Source organism: Castor canadensis, chromosome 9 (assembly GCF_047511655.1).
Source record: "Castor canadensis chromosome 9, mCasCan1.hap1v2, whole genome shotgun sequence".
Taxonomy (NCBI): Eukaryota; Metazoa; Chordata; class Mammalia; order Rodentia; family Castoridae; genus Castor; species Castor canadensis.
In genome coordinates this window covers 95,609,945-95,634,906 of record NC_133394.1, presented here as the reverse complement: position 1 = coordinate 95,634,906, position 24,962 = coordinate 95,609,945, and the positions used below count along the sequence as shown (strand labels likewise).

At 35.8% G+C, this 24,962-nt stretch overlaps 1 protein-coding gene and 1 pseudogene across 6 annotated transcripts in view; both read right to left on the bottom strand.

The window, feature by feature from the left end:
* The window catches only part of Ankrd17 (ankyrin repeat domain 17), a 153,435-nt gene that overhangs the window by 24,081 nt on the left and 104,392 nt on the right, over positions 1 to 24,962 (bottom strand). For 5 of the 6 annotated variants that reach the window (XM_020157111.2, XM_020157113.2, XM_020157116.2 and 2 more), the window contains 9 exons: positions 24,251 to 24,464; positions 23,426 to 23,601; positions 22,136 to 22,298; positions 19,734 to 19,829; positions 18,479 to 18,595; positions 5,359 to 5,530; positions 4,168 to 4,615; positions 3,290 to 3,445; positions 976 to 1,125 (listed from right to left, as the gene is read on the bottom strand). In XM_020157111.2, coding sequence (XP_020012700.1) covers positions 976 to 1,125; positions 3,290 to 3,445; positions 4,168 to 4,615; positions 5,359 to 5,530; positions 18,479 to 18,595; positions 19,734 to 19,829; positions 22,136 to 22,298; positions 23,426 to 23,601; positions 24,251 to 24,464 — 1,692 coding nt within the window. The remainder of the gene's footprint in view (positions 1 to 975; positions 1,126 to 3,289; positions 3,446 to 4,167; positions 4,616 to 5,358; positions 5,531 to 18,478; positions 18,596 to 19,733; positions 19,830 to 22,135; positions 22,299 to 23,425; positions 23,602 to 24,250; positions 24,465 to 24,962) is intronic. The other variant, XM_020157112.2, reaches the window with a different exon arrangement.
* On the bottom strand, positions 7,498 to 7,640 carry LOC141411278 (small nucleolar RNA SNORA48; annotated as a pseudogene).

Genomic DNA, 24,962 nt, shown 5'->3' with positions numbered 1-24,962 from the left:
TGCAAAAATTAATCAATTAATAAAATAAAAACAAGAATGGAAAGCATTACAAATCAGAAAACCTTATCTTAAATTCTGGTATCTGATGCCCCATTTACTACATACATATTCACTAGTAGTAGGATGATTATTATAATCCATCTGGGAAGATGTCTCAAACTGAGTGAGAAATCCCAATCATGTAAATAATGGATGTAACATCAAACCTTAATATTGGATCTTGAGGAAAATACTTGATTGTAACGAAACCTAAAGAAGAAATTACCCAGAAAGGGTAGCAGGCTGTGGCTACCCAACTATCCTAGCAAAGGGAAAACAAGAGAGTGGGAAGATGAGTAGAATAAAGAGAGATGGTTAATTGCCTATTACAGCACCACTAAATACTGCAAAGCAGCACCTGCTTCTCACAAAGAAACTTATAACTGCCATCCAAAAAATATATTCAAAGGAACTTGGGTTTAATTAATCCAATACAACTTCTTACATGCTTATGATTTCTTATACTATCATCTTTATTTTAAGAATATGTAGGCAGATACATATTCTATGAAATATTCAAGATCAGTTAAATTTTTACTTCAGACTTAAACTTATTACTGAGCTCAAATTCTAAGGATACAACCTCAGAAAAGCAAATCTCAAACAAAGAGAAACCACTGTTTAAAATGTTTTAGAAATGCATTCAGTCTTGGGACAAATTTTTAAGAATGCCATATGAATAGTTTATGTACAAAAAATTATCTAAAGCTTTACACAAGCATGTACTCAGAAAATTTCTGTTAAGACCTTTTAAAACATTCCACAAGTATATTAATTAGGAAAAAACTATGAAGGTTTATCTTCTTGAACACTTAAAATGCCCATTTAAAAACAGTGTATTATTAAACACAAAGTTACATTAAAAATACAAATGGCTATTTCATTAAACAAAAGTATAATAAAACGGAAAGGAAGGAAACAAGAGATGAAGTTTGCCTTATTGTTATTATCCGGTCTCCTGTCTTGTCTTTCTGCTTATCGATATCTATGTGTGCACCAGTGAACTCCCGAATGGCATTGATATTACAGCCTCCCCTTCCAATCACTCTGGATATTACAGTTGATGGAACAGATACTTTCTTTGACCTGTTTAAAAGATGGGAAGATAAAGTAAAATATATTAGTAAGGTGTGACAGGGACATGCCTATAATCCTAGCACTCAGGAGGCAGAAGGATCATAAGTCCACCCTGGGATACACAGCCACTTTTGGAAAAGAAAAAAAAAGAAAAGGTAAATCATTACTAGTAGTGATTAAAATAAAGGGAAGGAGTGTATTAAAATGACTTTCTATAAACAGAGAATAGATAATTGTTAAATAAGCCTCTTTTATCTATTCTTACTCCAGATAAAATAATAGAAGGCAACTAGAAGTGATAAACAGCTGCTCAGCTCATCAAAGATTGTTTGCTTTTGTTATGATTACCCTTCACTTGCATGTGTAATACAGATTAACTATGTAGCTAAGCACTGTGCTAATGTCAATACTAATGGTGAATGCAACAGGTATAGGTTCCTTTCTATATGCATTCACTACAAGACCAAATTAAGAAAATTTCAACACAATGCCAGGAGAGCTTTAATATAGTACCATAAAGACATGCTCATAGTTGGGTGCCAGTGGCTCACACCTGTAATCCCAGCTACTCAGGAGGCAGAGATCAGCAGGATCGAGTTTCGAAGCCAGCCCAGGCAAATAATTTGCGAGACCCTATCTCAAAAAACCTTTCATAAAAATAGTGCTGGTGAAATGGCACAAGGTAAAGGCTCTGAGTTCAAGCCCCAGTACCGCAAATACAACAATAAAAAGACCTGCTTTTTAGGGCATCTAATTTAGCCTAACTGTCAAGAAACACATTTTGTAGGCACTTTTAGGTGTTTTACTCGTTCTTCTTTTCATTTTCTAATATGTAACTGAAAGAATGATATTAAAATTCTTTGTTCTGCATTCTTCTAGAGTCATTAAATGATTATCCATGAATTCAGAAACTACCTTAAGAATGTTTAGTAATATGAGAAAAAAGTGAAAAGCTACCTAAATTAACTTTAATATTAAATATTCAGAGTCTAGAAAGTTGAAGCAAATTTCTGATTAGTCAATTAAAGAACAAATCTAAAAGAAATGTAGTATGATTAAAGGTAGAGAATCAAGAACAAGGCACTAGTGGCTCACACCTATAATCCTAGCTACTCAGGAGGCAGACAGCAGGAGGATCAGGGTTCAAGTGGTAGAGCACTGGCTTAGCAAACATAAGGCCCTGAGTTCAAAGCCCAGTATCACAAAAAAAAAAAAGTGCTTTTAATGAATAAGTGAATTATTTATTTAGAATGATATATCAAATTGTCATATTTTTAAAAAAGTATTCCTGCTCTTTTAAATACATGACTAAGTTACTTGGCAATCCTTTTCCCTAAAGATCATGACAATCAGTTAGTGATCATTATTTTCAAGTTAGTTAAATATTTTTATTCGTTTATTCATATGTGCATACATTGTTTGGGCCATTTCTCTCCCCCCCCACACTTAAATTCTTTCTTTCTTTTACGGTACTGAATTATGAACACAGAGTCTACACCACGAACCACTCCACCAGCCCTTTTCTTGTGAAGGTTTTTTTTTTTTTTTTTCAAGATAGGCCTTGCAAACTATTTGCCTAGGCTTCAAACCAAGATTCTCCTGATCTGTGCCTCCTGAGTAGCTAGGATTTACAGGTGTGAACCACCAGTGTCTGGCTTAATTAAGAATTTGTTCATATGCAAAAATGTTGAATGCGTAAACTAAAGCTGATTTATTCTACTCGTGTAAATGCTGATTTTATTTAGTTTAGCAGAGAAGGTATATGTGAATGAAAGTGTGTGTGAGACAGAGATAGGGATAAAAACGGGGAGAGTTGGTTAAAAATACTGAAAGAATATTATGGTGCACTGGGGAATTAATAGCAGTAAGAAGTTGGATTTGATAGAGCTTGTTTCAAATACAATTATAATGTTTTATGGATTATCTAAGAAGTTATTAAAAATAAGTTAATCAAAAAGACATAATGGGTCACATTCTTTCTCAAATTTGAAACTAACATGTTTTTTTCCATCTGAATTATGGCAAGACTGCCTATATTGGCCAGATTAAACCTTGGATCCTGAGTTTGTTTGCACCCTGAGGAATAATAGCAGGAACTTAACTGTAATGTAAATAATACTCCACTACAACACATAAACACATAAAAGAATGAGGAAAACAAAGAATCACTCACCTTCTTACAACTTCTTTCCATCCTTCTTCCCTCTTTTGCCCGCGCTTAGGACTTGCTACTGTTAACTTCCCATTTGGAGAAGAAAGGGGAGATGGACCAGACTTTGTGCAAGTAGACAGAGAATTACTATTCCCTTCATTGATAGTCTCTGACAATCTTTAACAAAGGAGGGAAAAGAGCATTAATACAGAACAGGGAAATTAAAATGACAAAGGTAATTATTACAAAACTCTAGGAAGGTGCTGTAGCACTTGAGCCCTGCCCCCAATCCTCATTACATAATTTTATTATTTATTTTTAAATTAAATAAGGTGAACAAATGAGGATCTTATTTAACTTATCTTTAATTTTTAGAACACACTATGACTGGTGGAATGGCTCAAATGGTAGAGCAACTGCCTAGTAAGTGAGAAGCCCAGAGTTCAAACCCCAGTACCACCAAAAAAAAAGAAAGAACACACTATGAAGAAGTAATTTTAAGTTTCTGTCATTTAGTGAGCAACTTGCAACTTTAGCAGAGATGAATCATATATATGCCTTGTTCTCTTTTTTTTTTTTTGTGGTGGCTCTCACACTTTCTAGGCAAGTAATATTACCACTTGAGGCACTCTACCAGCCCACAAATACACCCTGTGAAACTACAATTAATACTTTTCATGGACTAAGTTTAATAACCAAAAAGAAATCACATAGTAAAAATAATAATTGGTTTCTAATTATCTAAAAAGCAGCTTCATCTTCGATTGAAAGTATGTCTTCTTTAGCAGAAAGAAAAATCCCTGAGTTAATTCACTTGCTTTAACAAAAAAATTCAGCAATAAGGTGTTTAATAGTTATACTTTAAATAGTAAAATAAACAAATAAAAATTGGAACTAACTTTATTGAAGCCTTGCCAGATACAGATTTTCTTTCCTCCTTCGGAAATGTAACAAGAACAGATGGCTGCTTCTTGCTGGTCACAGTGGTAGTGACCACAGCTGGAGAATGATTGTCACTCTTTTGGCTGCTGTTGCTGTTGCTACTTTCATCACTGCAGCTGGAAATCCTCATGTTATCACTGTCCCCACTCTCGCTGGTACTGCTGCTCTTGGACTCTCCATTTACCTTCTCTGGCTGACTGTATGAAATTGGTAGTGGATCATCAAATATAATTTGAACGTTTTCTGGAGTAATTTTATTTTTCCTGTTTTTCCTCTTTGAACTGGTTGTAGTTATGGTATTATTTCTTTTACCATGGGAACCTGCCAAAGTTGTCCAGGTTGCTGATATACCTATGGTAGTAGTGGTTGTGGCACTTGGAGGCTCTGTCAAGACTTCAGGCTCTTCTGAAAAAGTAGCATTACTGAATTAGCAAATTCTGATTAGCTTTAAGCACTTGAGGGAAAAAACAACCCACATCCAAGAGTTCCTTACCTACTATTCAATGTAAATCAGTAATTATGGCATTTACTCATAATAAGGTAGATATGATTGATCTGTGCCCTTATAAACTATTCATATAATAAGTAGCTATATAAGGAGTATTTTTGGACAATTTGGAAAATATGAATATGTATTATATATTACATATTGTATAATTATTAAATTTCTTAGATACAATTATGATATTAAAGTTATGTAAGAATAATGTTCTTTTTCTGGGAAATACACAAGTGTCTAGGGGTGAGTTCATAAAATATAGTTTACATGCCAAGTATTCAAAAAAGGAGAAAAGAAAGATTTTGCATCTGTAATTCCAGATACAGGGCAGGCTGAGGAGGGAAGATTTCAAGTTTGAGGCCAGCATGGGAACATAGCAAGTTTCAGGCCAAGTGCTATATATGGAGACTCTATCTCAAAAACAAAAGAAATAACAACAATAAGCAATCCCCTCACCACAAAAAACAGCCTCAAATAAAACAAAAAGTTTGGGAGGAAGTCAATAAATGACACTGCCACATGAATACCTCAAAACCATGGCTCAGTGACTTAAAAGTATTTCTATGTTAAATGACTGATTTAAGTGAAAACAATTTTGTCTAGAACGTATTATATGAAGCAAACTGAACACTTGTTTGGAAAAAAATACCTTCAACTTTAAGCTTTTCTTTTTCTTGAGCAGCTTGGAGTTCAAAATTCTCTTTATTTTTGGCTTCAATTTCTTCTAGCTTTCTTCTTTGCTCTTCCTTTTTCTTTCTTCTCTTCTCCTTTCTCTTTTCTCTTTTGGCAGCCAAAGCCAGCCTCCGACTTTCTTCCCTTAGCTGTTTAAAGAATAAATAAAACAAATGTAACACTGAAATTAAGTTATCAGATGTTATTTTATCATAAGGGAACCAGGATGCCACAAAATTCATTCATTTAGTTCAATTCATTGTTTGACCTAGATTATATTGAAACCACTCTAAAGAGACAATACTATATTGTATTAAGATCAAATCAAGGTTAAAAAAAGAGGTTAAGAAAGTAGAATGGGACTACTTGGGAAGAGGAAGGGTACCTGCAGGAAAAGAGACAAAATAGGGATGGGGAGGTGAGTATGATCAAGCTACATAATATACATATATGTATGCTGAAACCCATTAATTTGTTCAAATAAATGTTAACAAAATTTAAGAAGATCAAAGATAAGACAATCTAATTTTACTATAGGCAAATGATAAAGAGATATATAATCATTAGAGAAATGTAAGTTAGCACACATGCCTATAATCATAGCTGTTCAAAAGACTGAGGCAGTTATCAAACCAGACAACCTAGTGGGACTGTCTCAAAGTCCACTAGGATGTAGATCAATGGTAGAACACTTGCCTAAGATGAGCATGGCCCTGGGTTCAATCCCTAGTACCACCAAAAAGTTAAAAAAAAAAAGAAACGTAAGTTTAAGTAACAAGTACCAGTGGGTTTTTTGTTGTTTTTACAGTGGTGGGGAGGGAGCCCAGGACTTTGTGAGTGCTAGGCAAGCACTCTACTGAGCAACATCCCCAACCCTTATTTTTTTGAGATAGGGTCTCCCTGCATAATTCAGGCTGACCTTAAAATTCAATCCTCCTGTCTCAGTCTTCTTAGTGCTGAGATTACAGGTATGTGCCATCACATCAGCCATAAGGTACCAGTTTTTGTTCATTAATTTGGAAAAATTAAAAAGACATCACATATGAGCATAAGTTGGGAAACTCTCCTATACTGCTGGTGGTAAAAAATTTGCATTTAGAGATAATTTGGAAGGCTATCTATCAAAATCACAAGCTATTCTAAGAATTTATTCTACAAAATGACAAACCAGTGGGAAGGCGGTTTAGCATTTTCATTATAAAATTGAGTATAATGCTAATCAATGAAAACAAGGTAATTTGAGGGGATGAATAAATTAATAAAATACATACACACAATATTAGGTTGTTGTGTTATGCATATATGTGGGAAAATACTCACAATTTACATTTGTTAGGAGGGGGAAAAGGTACCCTGCAGACCTACTGGTTATTTTCAGAGGAAAGGAAACCTTTAAGTGTGTTAACTTATAGAAGTACAGGCGGGAAAAAAAAGGCTTGGAGGTTACAAATGAAAGGTTTAATTGTGAGTATCTCTCAAGGGTAGAACTGTGAATGTGGTAAGCAAGAAGATGGTGGCACAGTATTTTTTTCTATTTGTTAAAATGAGTACATGTAACTTTCACAGTCAAAGAAGTCAGAACAAGTATAAAAGTCCAGTAATTCTCTCTGTCTCTGAGACAGGTCTCACTATATAGCCAATGATGGCTATGTAGATCAGGCTGACCTTTATCTCCTGATTCTCTTGCCTCATCTCCCAAGTGCTGGGATTAAAGGTGTACCTTTAAGTGACATCTCTGAATAAGCTATTTTAACAGCCAAAAATTTTCCTCTTTACTTCATAAAAGAATATCATCTTCAAACGTTTTTCTTAGTATGCCCTAAAAACATATTAGCTGCCTATCATCTAATGTGCTGTGTATTTTACATGCATTTTAAATATATGTGACAAAATGATAATATTTGGCCTATGAAACAATGTCACAGTATCCTAACTAGAAAACCAGTCTTCACAAACTTATAAGCCAAGTCAGACTTACTTTCCATTAGCAAAAGTATGACTTCATCTCTCAAGTGTTTGGCTTTTGCCTGAAACTCTCTGTCCTTTTTAAATTACCTGTGTGTTAGGTGCCTGAAACATTTGGCCTATCTTGGAGGTTTTTGTTTTGTTTTATTTTAAATGTGCCCCACATGAAACAAACAGCTTTGGCCACTGACCTAGACATCAAGCTACGATAAACAAAGGATTGTCATCTGCTTTGCCCCACTGATATAGGAGCAACACCACCAATGAGATGTTTCTTTGCCCAATGCCAGGGAATGCTAGGAGGTTTTTTATATCCTGGGGCAAAGAACAATAAGTACATTTGTTTGGAGAAGAAATTAAGTCTTGTTACCAAAAAGGGAGGCAGTTAAGGAAAACATCTGTAGGGTACTGACTCTCTCAGCAAGGAAAGAATACATCTGAGTTACAGATACAGAAAGAAACTGCCTGCAGAGTACCCCCTAGAAAATTTTGCTGTTTTCCCCAAAGTGCACAAACTCCTTATGAAGATGAGGAAAAGGGGAACTTTGTCCCTTTCAGAAGACAAAAAAAAAAAACACTAACTGGTGACCTTCACTCTCTAAACTCATTACTAGGGTGGAGGAGTAATATCTGATTGGTGAGTCTGAAAGAAAGAACTGAGCATGTGACTGTTATTTAGCTAAATGCCGGTCCTCAGAAAACGTGTTTTCTCTGCTTGAGCCCTGATGAAGGTCTGTGGTTTTCTTGTCTAGTTCTAACTCTGGAAAGGGTAAGTACAAAGGAGAGAGAAGTGGGAGGGTGAAGGATGTGTAAAAAAAGAAAAAAATTAACAAAGCAACTATGACTATAGATACTTATTAAGCAAAATTGGGGGGAAAAACCTGGTATTTTTATTTGCATCATACCTGAATGGACAAAAAAGTCTTGAGAAAAGAAGAGGAAATGTTCTAGGAAGAGATCAATATAGCAAATGAATTGTGAAACTTTTGGTACATCCAGACTGGGTTCTTGACTTAGCTAGATTTTTATTTTTGTTTTTGTGGGACTGGGGTTTGAGCTCAGAGCTTCATGCTTGCTAGGCAGGCACTCTACCACTTGTGCCACACCTATAGTCCATTTTGTTCTGGTTATTTTGGAGATGGGGGTCTCTTAAACTCTGACCTTCCCAATCTCAGCCCCTCAAGTAGCTATGATTATAGGTGTGAGCCACCAGTGCTCAGACTTTACTAGATTTTTTTTTTTTTTGTCAGAGCTGGGGTTTGAACTCAGGGTCTACATCTTGAGCCTTCCACCAGCCCTTTTTTTGTGAGATAGGGTCTTGTGAACTATCTGCCTGAGCTGGCTTCAAACCATGATCCTCCTGAACTCTGCCCCCTGAGTAGCTAGGAGTATAGGGATGAGCCACTGGTGCCTGGCTAGATTTTTAAACTTGCTATTTTTGACTGGTATTAGGCCGCGGGTGGGAGGGTGGGGGGTCCTTTTGAAAACAGAAGAGTTAGGCTGTGCATGTAACTCAGTGGTAGTCTCGCATGGCATCTACAAGGTCCTGGGTTCTATTCCCAGCAAGCCCCTTCCCACAAAAAAAGAAAAGTAAAAAGGAAACAAAAAGTTCATATTATTTTTTGTTATAGAGTCTTGATATGTTGCCCAGGATGGTCTCCAAAATCTTGGGGGTTCAAGAAGTCCTCCCACCTTAGTCTCCTGAATAGCTGGGACTTTTTGCCACCACACTAGGCAAAAAGAGTTTAAATCATTAAATAGGATTTCATCTAAACTCCTCTGGCCTAGTGGGAGTGGGAGTGGTTCAGCAAGACATAATACATGGGTGTGGCTGGGTCTGTATGTTAGTGCCCCAGGGCTCAAATAGTTCAGTCTGTGGGAGCTGGCCCTTTGGTAAAAGATTATCAGATTTTAGAGTTTAGCCTTAAGATCTGGGTATTTACACTTGTTTGTAAATTTTTTAATTATCAGGTCCTTGACCTCCCTAATGAGACAGGCAGGAATTCAGAGTTCCAAGGGGAGCTCCCAAGCTAAAACTGCCAAAGAAACCCAATTTTACAAGGCACAGAGCTCTTTAAAACCAAGCAGTATTAGATAAGTATGAATCAATTACTATAGACTTAAGAGGCACCAGAAATTTGCAGGTGGTAGTAGAAACTAATGAATTTAATGAGTTCATTAGGGGGAAAACATTATAACTAAATACCTGTCTGTGTGTTTATGCATATACAGAAACTATGTGTTTGAAAGGGAATGTTAAATATTTAAAAAGTAAATGACACTTCTGGAAGGCATAATCTGGTAGAGGAAGAAAAGCAATTCCAAAGGGAAAAGGAAAGTGAGGTCAACATTAGTAATCTTCACCAAGAGGTCAGTGTCAATAACAAATCCAAAAAGATAATGGGATTTCACAGTTAAGATGCCATTGCTGACCTCCGCCATAGTTAGTTCACTGTAAAGGAAGACAAATAGAAACAAAACATAGTTGTCCCTCAGCATCCACAGGGGATTAGGTCTAGGATCCCAAAGCGTACCAAAATCTGCAGTGGTTTCAAGTTCCTTACATAAATTAGTTTTATAATGGCTAATACAATGTAGATGATACGTAAATAGGTGTCATACCATACTGTAAGAATGACAAGAAAAAGTGTACATGTTTAATACAAGTATTTTCCCCAAAATACTTGTTTTGTTTTCTGAAACAGGGTCTTACTGTATAGCACAGGTTGACCTCAAACTCATGATCCTCCTCCCTCAACCTCCTGAGTGCTGGGATTACAGACATGCACCACTTCACCTGGGTTCCCAAAATATTTTTGATCCATGTTTGGTTAAATGTGCAGATGCAAAGCTGTGAATACAGAGGGCCAATTATACTAAGTTTGAATTGAAAATAAACATTGTGGCCTTAAGCCTGTAGGTATCTCACTTACTAGAGAACTGCTCTATATTTGTAAATACATGAGAAAGAATAAATTTTAGAATTTTATCTCACTGGTCATTTTCTTTTTAATTTTGGAGGAAGGGTATTGAACTCAAGGCCTTAAGCCTTCTAAGGCAAGAACTTGAGCCATGCCCCAGCCCCCTAACTGGTCATTTCAGAGTTCAGAACACTGGAAGGTAAGCTTTTTAAGATGACAATTTAAGGATTTAGGAAGAGGCAGTCCAGACTAAAGAAATACCATTTACAAATTTGGTATTTTGGTATAAAAAGGTAAATGGGGATGGTGAACCACAGTAAGAAGAGCTTATCAAAGATGGCAGAACCTGAATAGTTAGAATTCCCCACACAGTCAATGAGGAGGGACTGACGGATTTTGAGGAGTGGGTAACACAATCCTACCTGTGTATTAAAAAGCTATGTTGAAGTGGAAAAGCTGTATTGGAGCAAAGGTGGATTAGACTGAACCCACAGGAAAAAAGCAAAACTATTTACATAATGAGACTGTTAAGACAACTGCAATACTTCAGATGAGAAATAAGGAAAAAAAAAAAAGATAGCACAAAAACAAAAAAGCACAGATACAGACTAACAAAGCTAAATTAAAGGTGATGATGATACTGATACAAGTAATATGGAAAGGTTTTAATATGTATGGCCCTATTCTAATTTTTACCCCCGACCTACAGTATTTGGTTTGAACTCAGGATCTCACTTCTTGCTAGGCAGGCCACTCAGCCAGCTCTTTTTTGTGTCAGGTATTTTTGAGATAGGGTCTCTTGAACGATTTGCCCAGGCTGATCTCTGCCTTCTGAGTAGCTAGGATTATAGGCATGAGCCACCAGTGCCTGGCATTTTTTTCTTTTTCAAGTTATAGAAGTTTTGACTCATGGTTCTAGTCCAAGTCCAAAGGGCCATATCTGGTGATGACTTTCCTTTTGTATTTTCTGGGGTGATAATGGCCTTCTTGCTGGTGAGGTGGTACATCACATCATGTGGTAAGGGACAGAGAATACCTATTCTAAGTTAACTAACTACACTAATTGATTTAATGGATGCAGGGAATGCAAAGCAAAGACTAAGTGAGCAGCTGAGAGTAACATCAAGATTTCATTTCTGAATAAAGAGCAGTGATCTAGGGAAGGGAGGATGAAGCTCAAACATTTATTAATAACTTGCTAGCAATGGACAAAACTCCACCAAATTTACATTTAGTTGCAGGGGGAAAAACTCAAGGTTATAAACATAGTAAATACAGTCATCCCTGGGTATCCTCAAGGACCCCCCCAAAGGTAATAAAATCTGTGGATATTTAATCCTTTACATAATACGGTATTTCTATGCACATACTTTTTTTTTTTTTTTAATGTTACTGGGATATGAACTCAGGGCCACATACTTGCTAGGCAGGAACCCTACCACTTGAGCCACACACCCCCCAGCCCTTTTTTGTTGTAGTTATTTTTTATATAGGGTCTTGCCTGCAGCAGGCCTCAGACCATGACACTCCTACTCAGGGCCTCCAGCATGGGTGGGATCAGAGGTTTGTGTCACCATGCACAGCTTATAGATTGAAACAGCCTCTCATCAACTTTTTGCCCTGGCCTGCCTCAAACTGTGATCCTCTGCACCTCTGCCACATGAGTAGCTGGGATTACAGGCAAGAGCCACGACTCCTAGCCCACCTGTAAACCTTAAATCAGCTCTAGAAAACTTATTAATAATATCTAATATAATGTAAATAGTTGTTATACTGCACTGCTTAGAGAATAATGATAATAAGGAAAACTGTGTATGTTTAGTACTGATGCAATTTTATTCTGGATAATTTTGATTCAGTTTATTGATGCCATACACGTAAATCTGCAAAACCAACTACTACATGAAATCATTTGCTAACAGATGGTAAGTACAAGGTGAAATAGGGAAACAGCAACAGGATAAACATTTATACGGGGACAGGTAGGGGTTTTGATTTTTAAATACAATGAACAGAGTAAGCTTGATAGTGAAGTTAAATGAAATAATGAAGGACAAGCCCTGCAAAGCTGTAAGGCAAAATTGAACCTGGTATATTCATATAAACTAGTGTGGTCAAGAATAACAAAAAATGAAGAATAACAAGGGATTTAATCACCTAGAGTCTCAAAGGGCCTTTAAAAAGCATCATCCTAGCTGGGTGCCAGTGGCTCATGCCTGTAATCCTAGCTACTAGGGAGACAGAGATAAAGAGGATTACAACTGAAGCCCAGACAGGGCAAATGGTGGAGTGGCTCAAGGTGTACGCCCTGAGTACAAACCCCAGTACCACAAAAAAAAAAAAAAAAAGTCATCACGGTACTACATGCCTATAGCCTGTAATCCCAGCACTGAGAGTCCCAAGCAGAAGAATCACAAATTCAAGACCATGTCTCAAAACAAAAATAAAACCCTTTTGTCTTTTACAATGAGGGAAACTAACAGCCACTATAGGGTTTAGAGCGAAAAAGTAATGTGATTTGATTTAAGTGACCAAAGAGGATAACTGAGTGCTTCAAAGAGATCAGAGTGTAAGGAGACTTGTCACATTACTACTCCAGTAACACGGGTAAGAGATTATAATAATGATGTAAACCAAGGTGAGAAGTAATAAAATAAAAGTGAGTTAGGATTCTATATGTAATTTCAGACAATAGTATAAAGGTATGGATTTTAGGTAAAAATATTTTCCAATATAATTGCTAGCATGAGCAATTAGAAGGGAAAGCTCTGTGTTTGGCACAGGCAAAGATTAGGAGTTCACATGTGGACATATTACTGACAAGACATCAAATTAGGTATCAAAAGAGACATATTTAGTAACTAGTTGGAAATGAGACTGGACTTTAGAGATGAGGTCTAAGCTGGAGATATATGAAATCAGCTGGTATATGTATTTAAAGTTAGGATGGAAGTAAGAAGACCAGTGGATAAGAAAGATAACAATGGAGTGAACCAAGAGCCCATTCAATTAAAAGGTAGAGGAGAAGAGGACAAATCAACAAAGGAGACACAGAAGGAACATCCAGACAGGTGAAAAGTCAAGACCGTGAAGGAATGAAAACCAAGAGAAGAGAATGCATCAAATGTTATTAGCCAAAAAAAAGAAAGAAAGAAAGTTAATAAGAAGGATGGATCAATAACCACTGAATTTAGCTACATGAAAGTCACAAGAAACCAAAAAAAAGGATAATGTGAAATTGTGGGAGTGAGAACCTGGTAGGAACAGATTCAACAGAAAAGAATTGTAGATAGCTAAAATAGGCAACTCCTTAAAAGAATGCTGTTGTAAAAGGGAGCAGGAAAATGTATTCGGAGGAGTCAAAACATTATTAAGATTATAATAAGTTATAAGATAATAACCTTAATAGTAAATTATTAAGATAATAAGCTTGTATGCTGATGGGGATGATCCAGAAGGAAAAAATAATATAGGAGAAAAGAAAACTGTTTTAACAAGGTTAAAGAGAAACCAGGTAGTATCTCGTATACCAACAGAAGGACTAATTACCAAAATTTATATAGTCACTGGTTTGAAGTATATGGGTGTGTCCATAAAGGTAGATGGATAGAGGGAGTAGGCAAAGATTTTGGGAGTTTTTTGTTTGTTTTTGGTATCTTGAGACAGTGTCTAACTATGTAGCCCAGAGTGGCATCAAATTCATGATCCTCCTCCCTTACGAACGCTGGGACAGGTGTGCACCATGCCCAGAGGAGATGTTTTTTGATGCCTCCATTTTCTCACTGATGAAGGATGCAAAGTCATTTATTAAAAGTGAAGGAGAAAAAGAAGTTAGATGTCTGACGATAAAGAAAAAGGTGAGAAAAAAAATGGTGTAGATGACTAGGAGACTAACGAAGTATAATGTTTTAGCTACTAGTCAGCATCCTCAGAATAGAAGGACTAAGGAAATGTAGTAATCATTCCTTGGCATCTGGAGCAGATTCATTCCAGGACCCCCTTGGGATGACCAAAATTCTCAGATGCAGAAGTTCATTCATGCTATAAAATGTCTTAATATATACATATAGCTAAATACAAGGTAAATGAGACATGAACAGTTGTAGCATATTGTTTAGGGATAAGAAAAAAAATCTGTACAAATTCAATCTACATTTGGCTGAATTCTTAGATGGGGAACCTATAGACACAAAGGGTCAACTATATTACTACTCATCATCATGAAAGTATTCTATGTAACACATTCAAAGCAAAAAGTGTTCTCAAAGTTGAATTGTTTTTATAAACATTTATATACTGGGGTATAGGTTAAGGATAAGAATAGTGAAAGGAGAAAGAAACAGTGAGGAAAGTGTGCTATGAACGGATCCTATCATTTATTGAGTGGCAGTGTTGGCAGGATTGCTGGAGGTAGAATTCTAGAGGAAGTAAAGCTGAAAAGGCAGGATGGTAATGATAAGGGGATGGAATGTGTGAAAAATGTTGTACATAGCTCCTGAAAAATTTATGAAAGTTCACAAAGAAAAAAGTGGGGGGGGGGAGCTGGTAAGTAAAAGATCACTACATTAAAAATGCAGAACAAGCTGGACACCAATGGCTCATGCCTATAATTCCAGCTACTTGGGAGGCTGAAATTGGGAAGACTGCAGTTCAAGGCAAGCCCACACAAATAGTTCCCATGACCCCATCTCCAAAAATAACCACAACAAAATGGCTTGGAAGTGTGGCTCAAGCAACAGAGTGCCTACTTTGCAAGCATGATGCCCTGAATTCAAACCCCAGTACCACCAAAACAAGACAAAACAAAAAAATATACTAAGGATTCTAATAACCTATAACAGAACCTGGTTGTGATTATCCTAAGAAAGCAAGCACCTCTAAGATTCCACAGCTCACACAGATGAATTACTCAAAAGGAAAACACCTTCCATATAATAAATGTTCAAATACAAAAGAATCAAAAAACTGTTCTCAGCAATAGTGGTTTTTTTTTTTTTTTTTTTTTTTTTTTGTGGTACTGGGGCTTGAACTCAGGGCCCTCTCACCTTAGCCACTCTACCAGCCCTATTTTTGTGATGGGTTTTTTGAGATAGGGTCTCTGGAAATATTTGCCCCAGTTGGCTTCTATCCTGGATCCTTCTGATCTCTGCCTCTTGAGTAGCTAGGATTACAGGGATGAGTTACTGGCACCCAATCAGCAGTTTTTATAACACAAAATCTTCAAATGAGAAAGGATGGTCAAAGGAACAATTTTAGTATATAGAATAAGTTACGTATGAAAAAACTTGTCAAGATCAATTCCATTGTTCCTGAATCATAAATGTGGGAGCTAAAAGGCACAAAATATTTTTTTCAGATATAAATCATAATTTAAAAATAGTGAGCTACGTGGGTACAAAGCTCAAATGGTAGAAGGCTTTATGCCCTGAGTTCAATCCCTCGTACCACCAAAAAAGAAAAAAAGAAAAATCAAATCCTTTAGTTCCAACCTGGTGTAAATATTTCGAATAGAAATATGAGCCTTTCAAGAAAGAAGTACCTCCACAATAATGTTGAATTATCATCACCACTCAAAACTGCTGATGAAAGTATGCTGTGTACACCAGCCTCCATCGCACTGCACCAAATTCACTAACTGCCTGAAGAATCCTTTGAACTCCAGACTTTCCCAGTCCTTTGGTTCTCAGGTATCCTCCCCAATACCTGCTGTTGTGGTCAGCTTCCTGTTTATGTGGGCACACTCCAAAGTTTAAATGTTTTTTTGGCTCAAATATTTACATGATGCTGTGAATGTCATTTTGAACTTATGTAAATATATGAAAGAGAAAAAAACCTTTGTCTGAAAAAAGTACCCAGTGTATGTAAAGAACCAATGTACATCAACTTACAACTGGGAATTCTTATCACTTTTGAGTTTTAATATTATGCAAAAATATACAATGACATTTGAAAAAAGTTTCTAGAACTTAATTTAAAAGCTCCTGAGAAATGCTGGCAATAAGGCAAGAAGATGACACTCACATATAACTGATGGTTGTAGGAAAATATTCTAGGAGTATCTACTGAATTAAAAAAAAATACTGACACATATTAAAGAACTTATTTATTGCAACATTTTTTTAACAAACTTACTGGGAGTATTTTTCCGTTTTTGAAATCACTATCAACTGACAGTATCCACCAGTTATAGAAGAGAGGAAAGGCAATTATTTATGTTTGTCTGTACACTTCCATTTTTTAAAAAGCACATCTTCAAAATACATGTGGATATTTAGTCTTCCAACAAATAATAAATTTATTGAGTACACATTATATTCTATCAGTGAAGAGAGACAAGATAACTAAGTTAAACACTGTTAAGAATGTTAGTGAAAAATAAAGCAGGGAAGAGTAGGAAAAGTGTGGAGGGGAGACAAAACCTTGAGGGCACACGAGTGGTATTTTAGATGGAAGACACAAGAGCAAAATCCAGGATGGTCGGCATGAATAGAAGACAGTGACTAGGAGGAAGAGTTATTTAAAAAAAAGGGGTGGGGGTGGGGATAGGGCAAAGAAAAGTAAGGAATGACGGTAGGCAGAGGAAAAACCTACTACTATCTTATATAAGATGGCATGTATTTTTGTCTTTGACCTGAGCCATGTCAACAGCTATATTTCAGTTTAAATTGAACACACTACTGTAACAAAGAAGAAAAATTTTAACAGGATATTTCCTAAAAACTGCTTCCTGGCCTGTAAGTTTACAGGTATGCTATAAATTTCAAAATGTATTTAAATGCAATATACAGACATCAAAGACATGAAAAAACTAGATTTCATTTGACATCAAATGTCTCGGCTATGGAAAGAATGCTTTCTAGATTTATATAATTATTATTTAAAGCTTATGACATTTTTAAATATGAAGGTATTAGAATATCTAGGAAGAAAAACAAAGAGGTAGTAGGTCATGTTCAATTTCTCTTAATTGTCCTCCCTTGGTCAGGGAACTAGAGAACTTAAAATGGAAAAAAATAGGGTTAAATCCCCATCTAGTTTAGGCAAGTTATTTTACCTCTCAAAATTTCAGTTTCCCAAATCTGAAGAATGAAATAATGAATACCATCTAACCTGGTCCTATTATCTAGTATTTAGTAGGTATTAAAATGTTATTTTATAATAAGTTATTATAAGTTTATTATAATTTAATACCTGTTTAATAGGTATTAAAATGAGAGTGAATATGAAGATAGGTTAAAGGGTTGGGATTCTAGCAAAGTGTTAAGAGCCCTTGCCATGCTCAAGGCCCTGGCTTTGATCCCCAGCAAAGAAAGGAAGGAAAAGGACAGGAAAGGTGGAAGGGTGGGAGTGGGGGGAACAGAGGACTGAAAGAAAAATGGCAAAACTTGTATCCCATAATACTCATTGCCAAACCAATTATTTTCCTGCTGTGATTACTAGCTCTCATTCTGGATTACAGAGGAAGTGAGGAAGAGTTGGCATAAAGGGGGAGTAAAGGAGCTAGGTGACTTCCCAAACTATGCTGTTTATACAGTATTTTACTCCCCATGGGACTAGTTGGCAATGATACTGCAGTTTGCCAAAAAAAAAGAAAGTACAAGAGAAGTCAATCATTTAAAAAATTAAAAGTACTTGCTGAATGTGGTGGCTTGTTTGCAATCCTAGCATTCTAAAGGCCTAGGCAGGACAAATCAGTTTGAGATAAGCCTAGATTACATAGTGAGGCCCTGTCTCAAAAAAAAAACAAATAAAAAACCCCACCTTACTCATTAAATACTGTATTCAACTAGCTGGTTGTACCTTAGTAAATACTATACTTCTGATAAACATGTTATTAAGGTCTAGAATCAAAGAGTTATACACATGGTTGAAGATTTAAGAGACTGTTTCTTGATTTCTAGATCAATGTGCTTCTATAGCAAAATTTTGATTACAAAGAAAATGTCCCAGCTCCCTTTTTTTTTTTCTGGTGCTGGGGATCAAATTCCAGGCAGGTCTCACACGTGCTAGGCAAGGGCTCTACCACTGAGCAATACCTCAAAGAAAATGTTTTTAATGAAATCTAAAGTACGTATCACTATTATTCTGAGGCAAATTTGAAGAGAAAATCATATACATAAGTTAAAGCAAAATAAGACAAAACCACACTTTCCCCAAAAAAAGCACAATGGAAAAAAGAGAGTAGTTTTCTTATGTAAAAACTGTCATTACCTTTTCCAAGTCTAATTCCTCTAACAATATGCTGGCGTTTTTGTTTGCTTCAGCAGCCTGTCTATCTTTGGCTTGTACTATTGACTCCATACAAAGATGACACTTCTTCAGCATCTCCTATAATGAAAGATTAAAGACATTTCCAGCCTCCAAGAACAATTCCCATTTAGTGAGATACCTAAAAACATGAAAGTCTTTAACATAAGCATTAAAGATCAGTGGCAGGATAAAGTGGGGGTGGGGAATAAATAAAAACATAATTTAAATGGCACATTTAAATTTATTACAAGAAATGAATTTGTGCTGTTCAAAATATCCATTTAATTGGTGCTTTAGAAATGAAAATTTACCCATAATTCAACAGAACTACAATAATTTATGTCAGTTGGTTAACTCATTAAAACAAAATAGTCAATGTCAACAAAAAATGGATTTAAAAATTTCTAAAGTACTTATTTGGGAGGAGTTGTCCGCCAACATTTAAGCTTTGTTGCTACAACTTTATGGGCAAGAATCACTAAAACAGGAATTGCAGACACAGTACTTAGAAACCTTTCATCTTAAAACATAAAAATATTTAATCTACCTCAACCTGTATATTTAAGAATGTTAATTGTTTGAGGAACCTAGAGTCAGGGAAGACAATGACCTAGTGTCTTAAAATCTGCCTAAGGATAAAAACTACTATCATAATAATATTAAGATATTTTCAGACTTGTTGCATTTTTAGAATTTTATTCAGGTATTAGAAGAAATTATACATCAAAATATTATCAGGAGAAGATCTTATGTAGATCTCTAGTCAATTCATTCTTAAACTAATAGCTACCCTACCTTTTATGTCATGTTCAAAGCTTTAAGGTCTTCTTGCATGATTAACAGTGCTATGTTTATTTTTCCTGGGGAATAAGAATCCCCTGAGTTTGTTCCTCTCTCAGAATACATTACTAATCTAGATAAATATAAATATATGTATGAGAGCACTAACTAATGGCTAACAATTTTGTTTTGGATTGTTTCGTTTCATGTAAAAATTAAATTAGCTGAAATACTGGTTAAGAAGCAATTTTATGACACAATGTTTTATTGATTCATAAGGTGAATAAATAATATGTAAAAGTCTCCTAGGTGGCATACTTCACAAATAAATGAAATGAAAACTGCTAAGTACTACACTTTATTGCTCATAGTAAGGCTGTTCCTTAGCATAGAAGATATAGCTCATCTAATGGGATGAATCTGTACAATATATTACCTTATCAGTGATAGTTGCTATGTATCTCATACATTCAGAATCTGATGGAAACTGATTGACTTCTTTGACTAAGTAGCGTACCACCTTCACATGACCCTAAAAAACAGACATCAATGTCAGATTAAATACAGACTCTAACAAGATTCAGTAAGCCAGATTGTCTAAATTAACTTTGACACTAATTAACATTAGTGCCACAAAGTGCCATTAAGTCTTTTAATTATTTACACCATAAATAAAAAGCACTTACTTTTAATGAGTTAAATCTACATTGTTCTTTCCCATTCTACCTTCCAATATAGTACAGAAAACATGACCTAAAATTCTAAACAAGTATAAATAAAAAAAATAATCTCCCAGATCAGCACAAAGGTATGTCTAATGGAAACAAAAAAAGTATCACATCTTCCTCTTCCTTGCAAAATCACTACATGTAATAATCCAGTTTCAATTCCAAGTATTAACATACTAGAAACAATTTTGAAGCAGGTGTGGTGGGCCATATCTCCTTCATTCTTTCAAATAAAACACAAATGTATAGCACTATGCTAGGGTAGTGTTAAAGAAATTTACACTTTTCCTAAAAGCATGAGTTATGATTCACTGCTAGAGTTCACAATCTAAATTCAAAAGCATTCAAAAGCCATTGTACTTTCTATACTTACTGCTGACACAAGCCCTGTAATTTAGCCAAGTCTAGAGAGTTATTCCTTCTTTTTTTCTTTCTTTTTTTATTTTTCTTCTTTCTTTCTTTAGTCTGTTTTGAGATAGGATCTAACTATATAGCTTAGGCTACCCTCGAATTCGAGATCCTCTTGCATCATCTTCCTGAGTATTGGGATTATAGGTACATGCACCACCGTGCCCTAATATCTCTTCCTTTTTGTCTAAACTTGTTTGAAGACTTTTCCTTTAAATAGATAACCAAATTGTCACTTACATTATCCTTAATGATCTTTCTAGTACTTCTACAATTTTTAGCTTAAACTATTTTTTGTGGGACAATTCACAGTTACATAACTTCTGGCATGGACCTTACCTCTCTGTAGATTACATTTAAAAAGTGTGACTCTTGTAACTTATTTAACATGATATAACTGTCATTACAGTTTAACAAGGTAGGTACTCAAAAAATAAGCAGAATTAATACAAGAGTATAAGGGATAAGCAGTGTTCATAAGCAGTTAAAGACATACGCATGCTAAATGTAAGAGGAACACCAAATTACAGAGTAAGAATGTATAAAGGTATTTAATAAAAATTAATGACAAACACAATAATTAAAACTGCTAGGGGATTAAAGATCAGTGTGAGCTCAAACAGGATGCAAGCATGTGTAGGAGATTTATATTACTCAAGGAATGAGTAACTTTGGAAAAACTGAGGAAGGACATGGGCATTCTAGATGGGAACAAAGATGATAATGGCCCAGGAAAATAAGAAAGAAGAAAGATGACTCCACATTAGATATTCATAATGGGAGGAAAGATCACTAAATTATGGTGGATCTGAATACTAACGACCAATGGAGTGGCTAGTAAGATTAACTTGATAGTTAGCTTGCTTAGAGGAAGGTGGTTATTAAGAAAAAATAAGAAAAATGAAATAGAGCATGAGTGAGAATAGAGGAATAAAATTTTTCAGCATTTTTTAAATGACAAAATTCAAAACCCAGGTGTGACAGCACACACCTGTAATTCGAGTACTCAGAAGGTTGAGACAGGAAGCCAAGTTCCAAGCAAGCTTGGGCCAGAAAGATGTCTCAAAATAAAAAGTATATAACCCCTGAAATAGTAACACTAACTGGTATTTCATTAAAAGATTATTAAACCAAATTATATAGAGCTCTGTGGTGCTTCCACCAAAAAAAAAAAAAAAAAAAAATCACATTTCTACTTCTAAATACAGCATAATCAATTCTCAGTTTAAAATACTGGTAGCAAGGTTCTCATTTTTTATTGATATTTACAGTTAATGATTAAAATTAAAATGACATGTTTTTCTCTGTAGTGGAAATAAAGGAAAATATCCATTCTGATATGCTCTTAATAGGATTTACATTTGGTGAAAGAATAAGATTACAACTAGATTTTGAATGTACTACTTAAAACTATAGCATTGGGGCAGGGGGTAGTGTACTATGGATTGAGTTCAGGGCCATGCCCCAGCCAACAATCACTTTTTAAAAGCTTTTGCTCAGCTTTGATGTCTAATATGAACAACATTTACAGTTTTCCTGAAATACCTGTATTTATCTTTATCAACATGGCAATTATCTACATATTACATATTATATTACAGCTTTCACCAAAGCTGCTAAATAATAAAATGAAGAGTTTTCAGTGATTACTTCCTACTAAGAGTGAGAGACATTCAGGTAAATGAGAATGAAAGGCTTCTACCTTTCTAAAGGCTGCCATAAGAGGAGTTATCTTGCGGTTATCTGCTGCATCTACATCTGCACCTGCTTGCACCAGTAACTGAACCACATCGAGGTGTCCACCATTTGCTGCTAGCCACAATGGAGTGTTCCCCTTTTTGTTACGTACATCAATATGAGCTCCCCTAAAAATGAATGATATAGATAGCACTGTCATAAATAAAATGCAATGACACAGGTAACAATAAACTGTCAAGCCATCAAACCAGAGATACTCATTATTATCAAACCAGATATTTGCTTTTTCAAATCCTGAGAAAATGTGAAGTTTTGTTCAGTAAAAAATAAGTTATATTGTATTCTACAGACACAAAACAGCATCTTATGAGGCAATCATTTTTTGCAGTATTTATTAGCATATGATAGCTGTATACTTGTAGAATACATTGTGATATATCTTAATTAGATCTACCCTCTTCATTGTTCTCCCTTTTCCTCCCTTCCTAGAACAATTTCAACAGGTTTCATTCTTCTATTTTCATACATGAATACACAATACATCTAACATATTCATCCTCCTTCACCCTTTCCTTGTGACCTCCCCTTGGAAAGGGTGGACATGTTTTACCTTCAAGGGGGTTTCACCTTGTTATTTCAGACATGTATATATCATGCTTTAATCAGATTAACCCCCAACATTGCCTTTTCTTTATCACCCTGCTCCTCTATTATTCAGCAATTTACAGTGCAGTCAGATGCAATGTTTTAGTATTTTTTACTCTCTAACATTCTCTTCCTTTCTTTCACCTTCCTATAAACTGCTCAGACAGACCCACTCTGATTATTTGTGTTCATGTATTTGTAGTACATAGCTTCAGAAAAAAATAATATGCAGGTTTAGTACTCAGTGGGCATCAAGGTAAATAAGACTCATGGTAGTAGTAATAGTTAATATTAATAGTGAATAGCAGTCAGAATGATTGATAAAGATTGTTAAGACTGCTGAAGTAGAAAAGCCAAACAAGGAGAAAAGCACTTTTTTGGAAAATTGGCAGGCATGTCTAAGTGAATGAAAGGAACAACTTATCCTTGATCCTGTCCTGTGTGATATCTTGAACAATTACCAACAGAAGCTTAGGTCACTGCCAGACTTGGAATAATACTCTGCAAAACTTACAACGTGTGAGTACTGAGAATAGCTAGGTGTTTAAATAACTTATTATAGCACTTAAAAAGGAGTATACCACCCAGAGAGAACGATAACCACTGGTAACATTTATGTTCATACATGCAGTACACAATAATATCATACCTGCCAATGAGAAGCTCACAGAATTTATAATGCCCTTTATCTGCTGCTATGGTTAAAGCTGTATCTCTTGAGGAGGGCACTGGAGGGGCATTAACATCAGCACCTTTATCCAAAAGAACGCGGCCCACCTCTGCATATCCACCAGATGCAGCTTCCATTAGTGGTGTGAGGCCAGTCTAGGTTTATTGAAATTAACATTATTAATGCCTAAAAACTTACTAACTGAAATAAGCTATTTAAGAGTTAGTTCTTGACCACAACTGAACAGAACAATGTCACTTAATATAGGAGACAAATGTTAACAGAAAGTATAAAATTATAATTATGTTGCTACTATACACTTAAATATCAAAGTAGTAAATTCATAAAGTGTTATGATCTAGAATTAAAATGTCTCCCAAAGGACACATGCTTTAGGTTTGGTTGTAAGCTGGTGGGCTTCTGGGAAATGATTAAGATAATTGAGGGCTCTGATCTCATGTATTACTAAATGGGCTATGAGGAGGTGGGGATCTAGTTGGAGGAAGCAGGAGACTGGGGTCATGTCCAGGAATTTCTTGTTCCTTTCTTCTATCCATCCATCCCTCCCTCCCTCTCTGCTTCCAAGAGGACACGAGGTGAGCACCTCTACTGTTCCACATGTTCCCCACCATAATGTTCTACCTCACCAAGGCCCAGAAATAACAAAGTCAAGTGACTATGGACTGAAACCTCTAAAATTGTGAGCCACAATAAAGTTCTTATAAATTATTTCTCTCAGGCACTTTATCAGTGAAAAAAAGCTGTCTAACATACACAATGGGTAAATCTTAGACTTTTTCTTACCTTTGCTCTGTGCTCAACATTTGCTTTTCGATCAAGCAGAAGACTAACCACTTCAGTTCTTCCTTGGAAGCAAGCTAAGGTTAGGGCAGTGTTCCGATTGGTTTCTATTTGAGCATTTATGTCAGAGCCCATGTCCAACAAGAGCTTAACAGCAGCTGTATGCCCATTCATAGCTGCTAACATCAATGGAGAAATGCCCAATTTGCTACCAGTTCTGGGGGTAAGGATACAGGGAGAACAAAAGGAAAAAAAATCCACATTTTATACCACAAAAACTGGATGACTGATTATATACAATCACTGACTTACTCATTCACTTGAGAAAGGGTCTCCCTATGTAACCTAGAGCTCATGTAGCTGTAGCCAGAGATGGCCATGAACCCAAGATCCTCCTGTCTTGGCCTCCTGAGCACTAAGATTGCCAGGCATGTGTCAGCATGCCTGACTAAAATTTTAATGCAAAACTGTTGAGTGGGGGTGGCGGGGGGAGGAGAGGTGGTACTGGGGTTTTAACTCAGGTCTTTATGCTCTTGCTAAGCAGGCATTCTACCACTTGAGCCACACCTCCAACCCATAAAATTCTTTGTTTTGCAGGAGTATTTAAAATTTTAACTACTTTTTTTCAACCCTATTCAATTACTGAGAACTAACAAGGCTCCATTAGAAATCTTTTTACTTGCTGGGCACTGGTGGCTTATGCCTGTGAACCTAG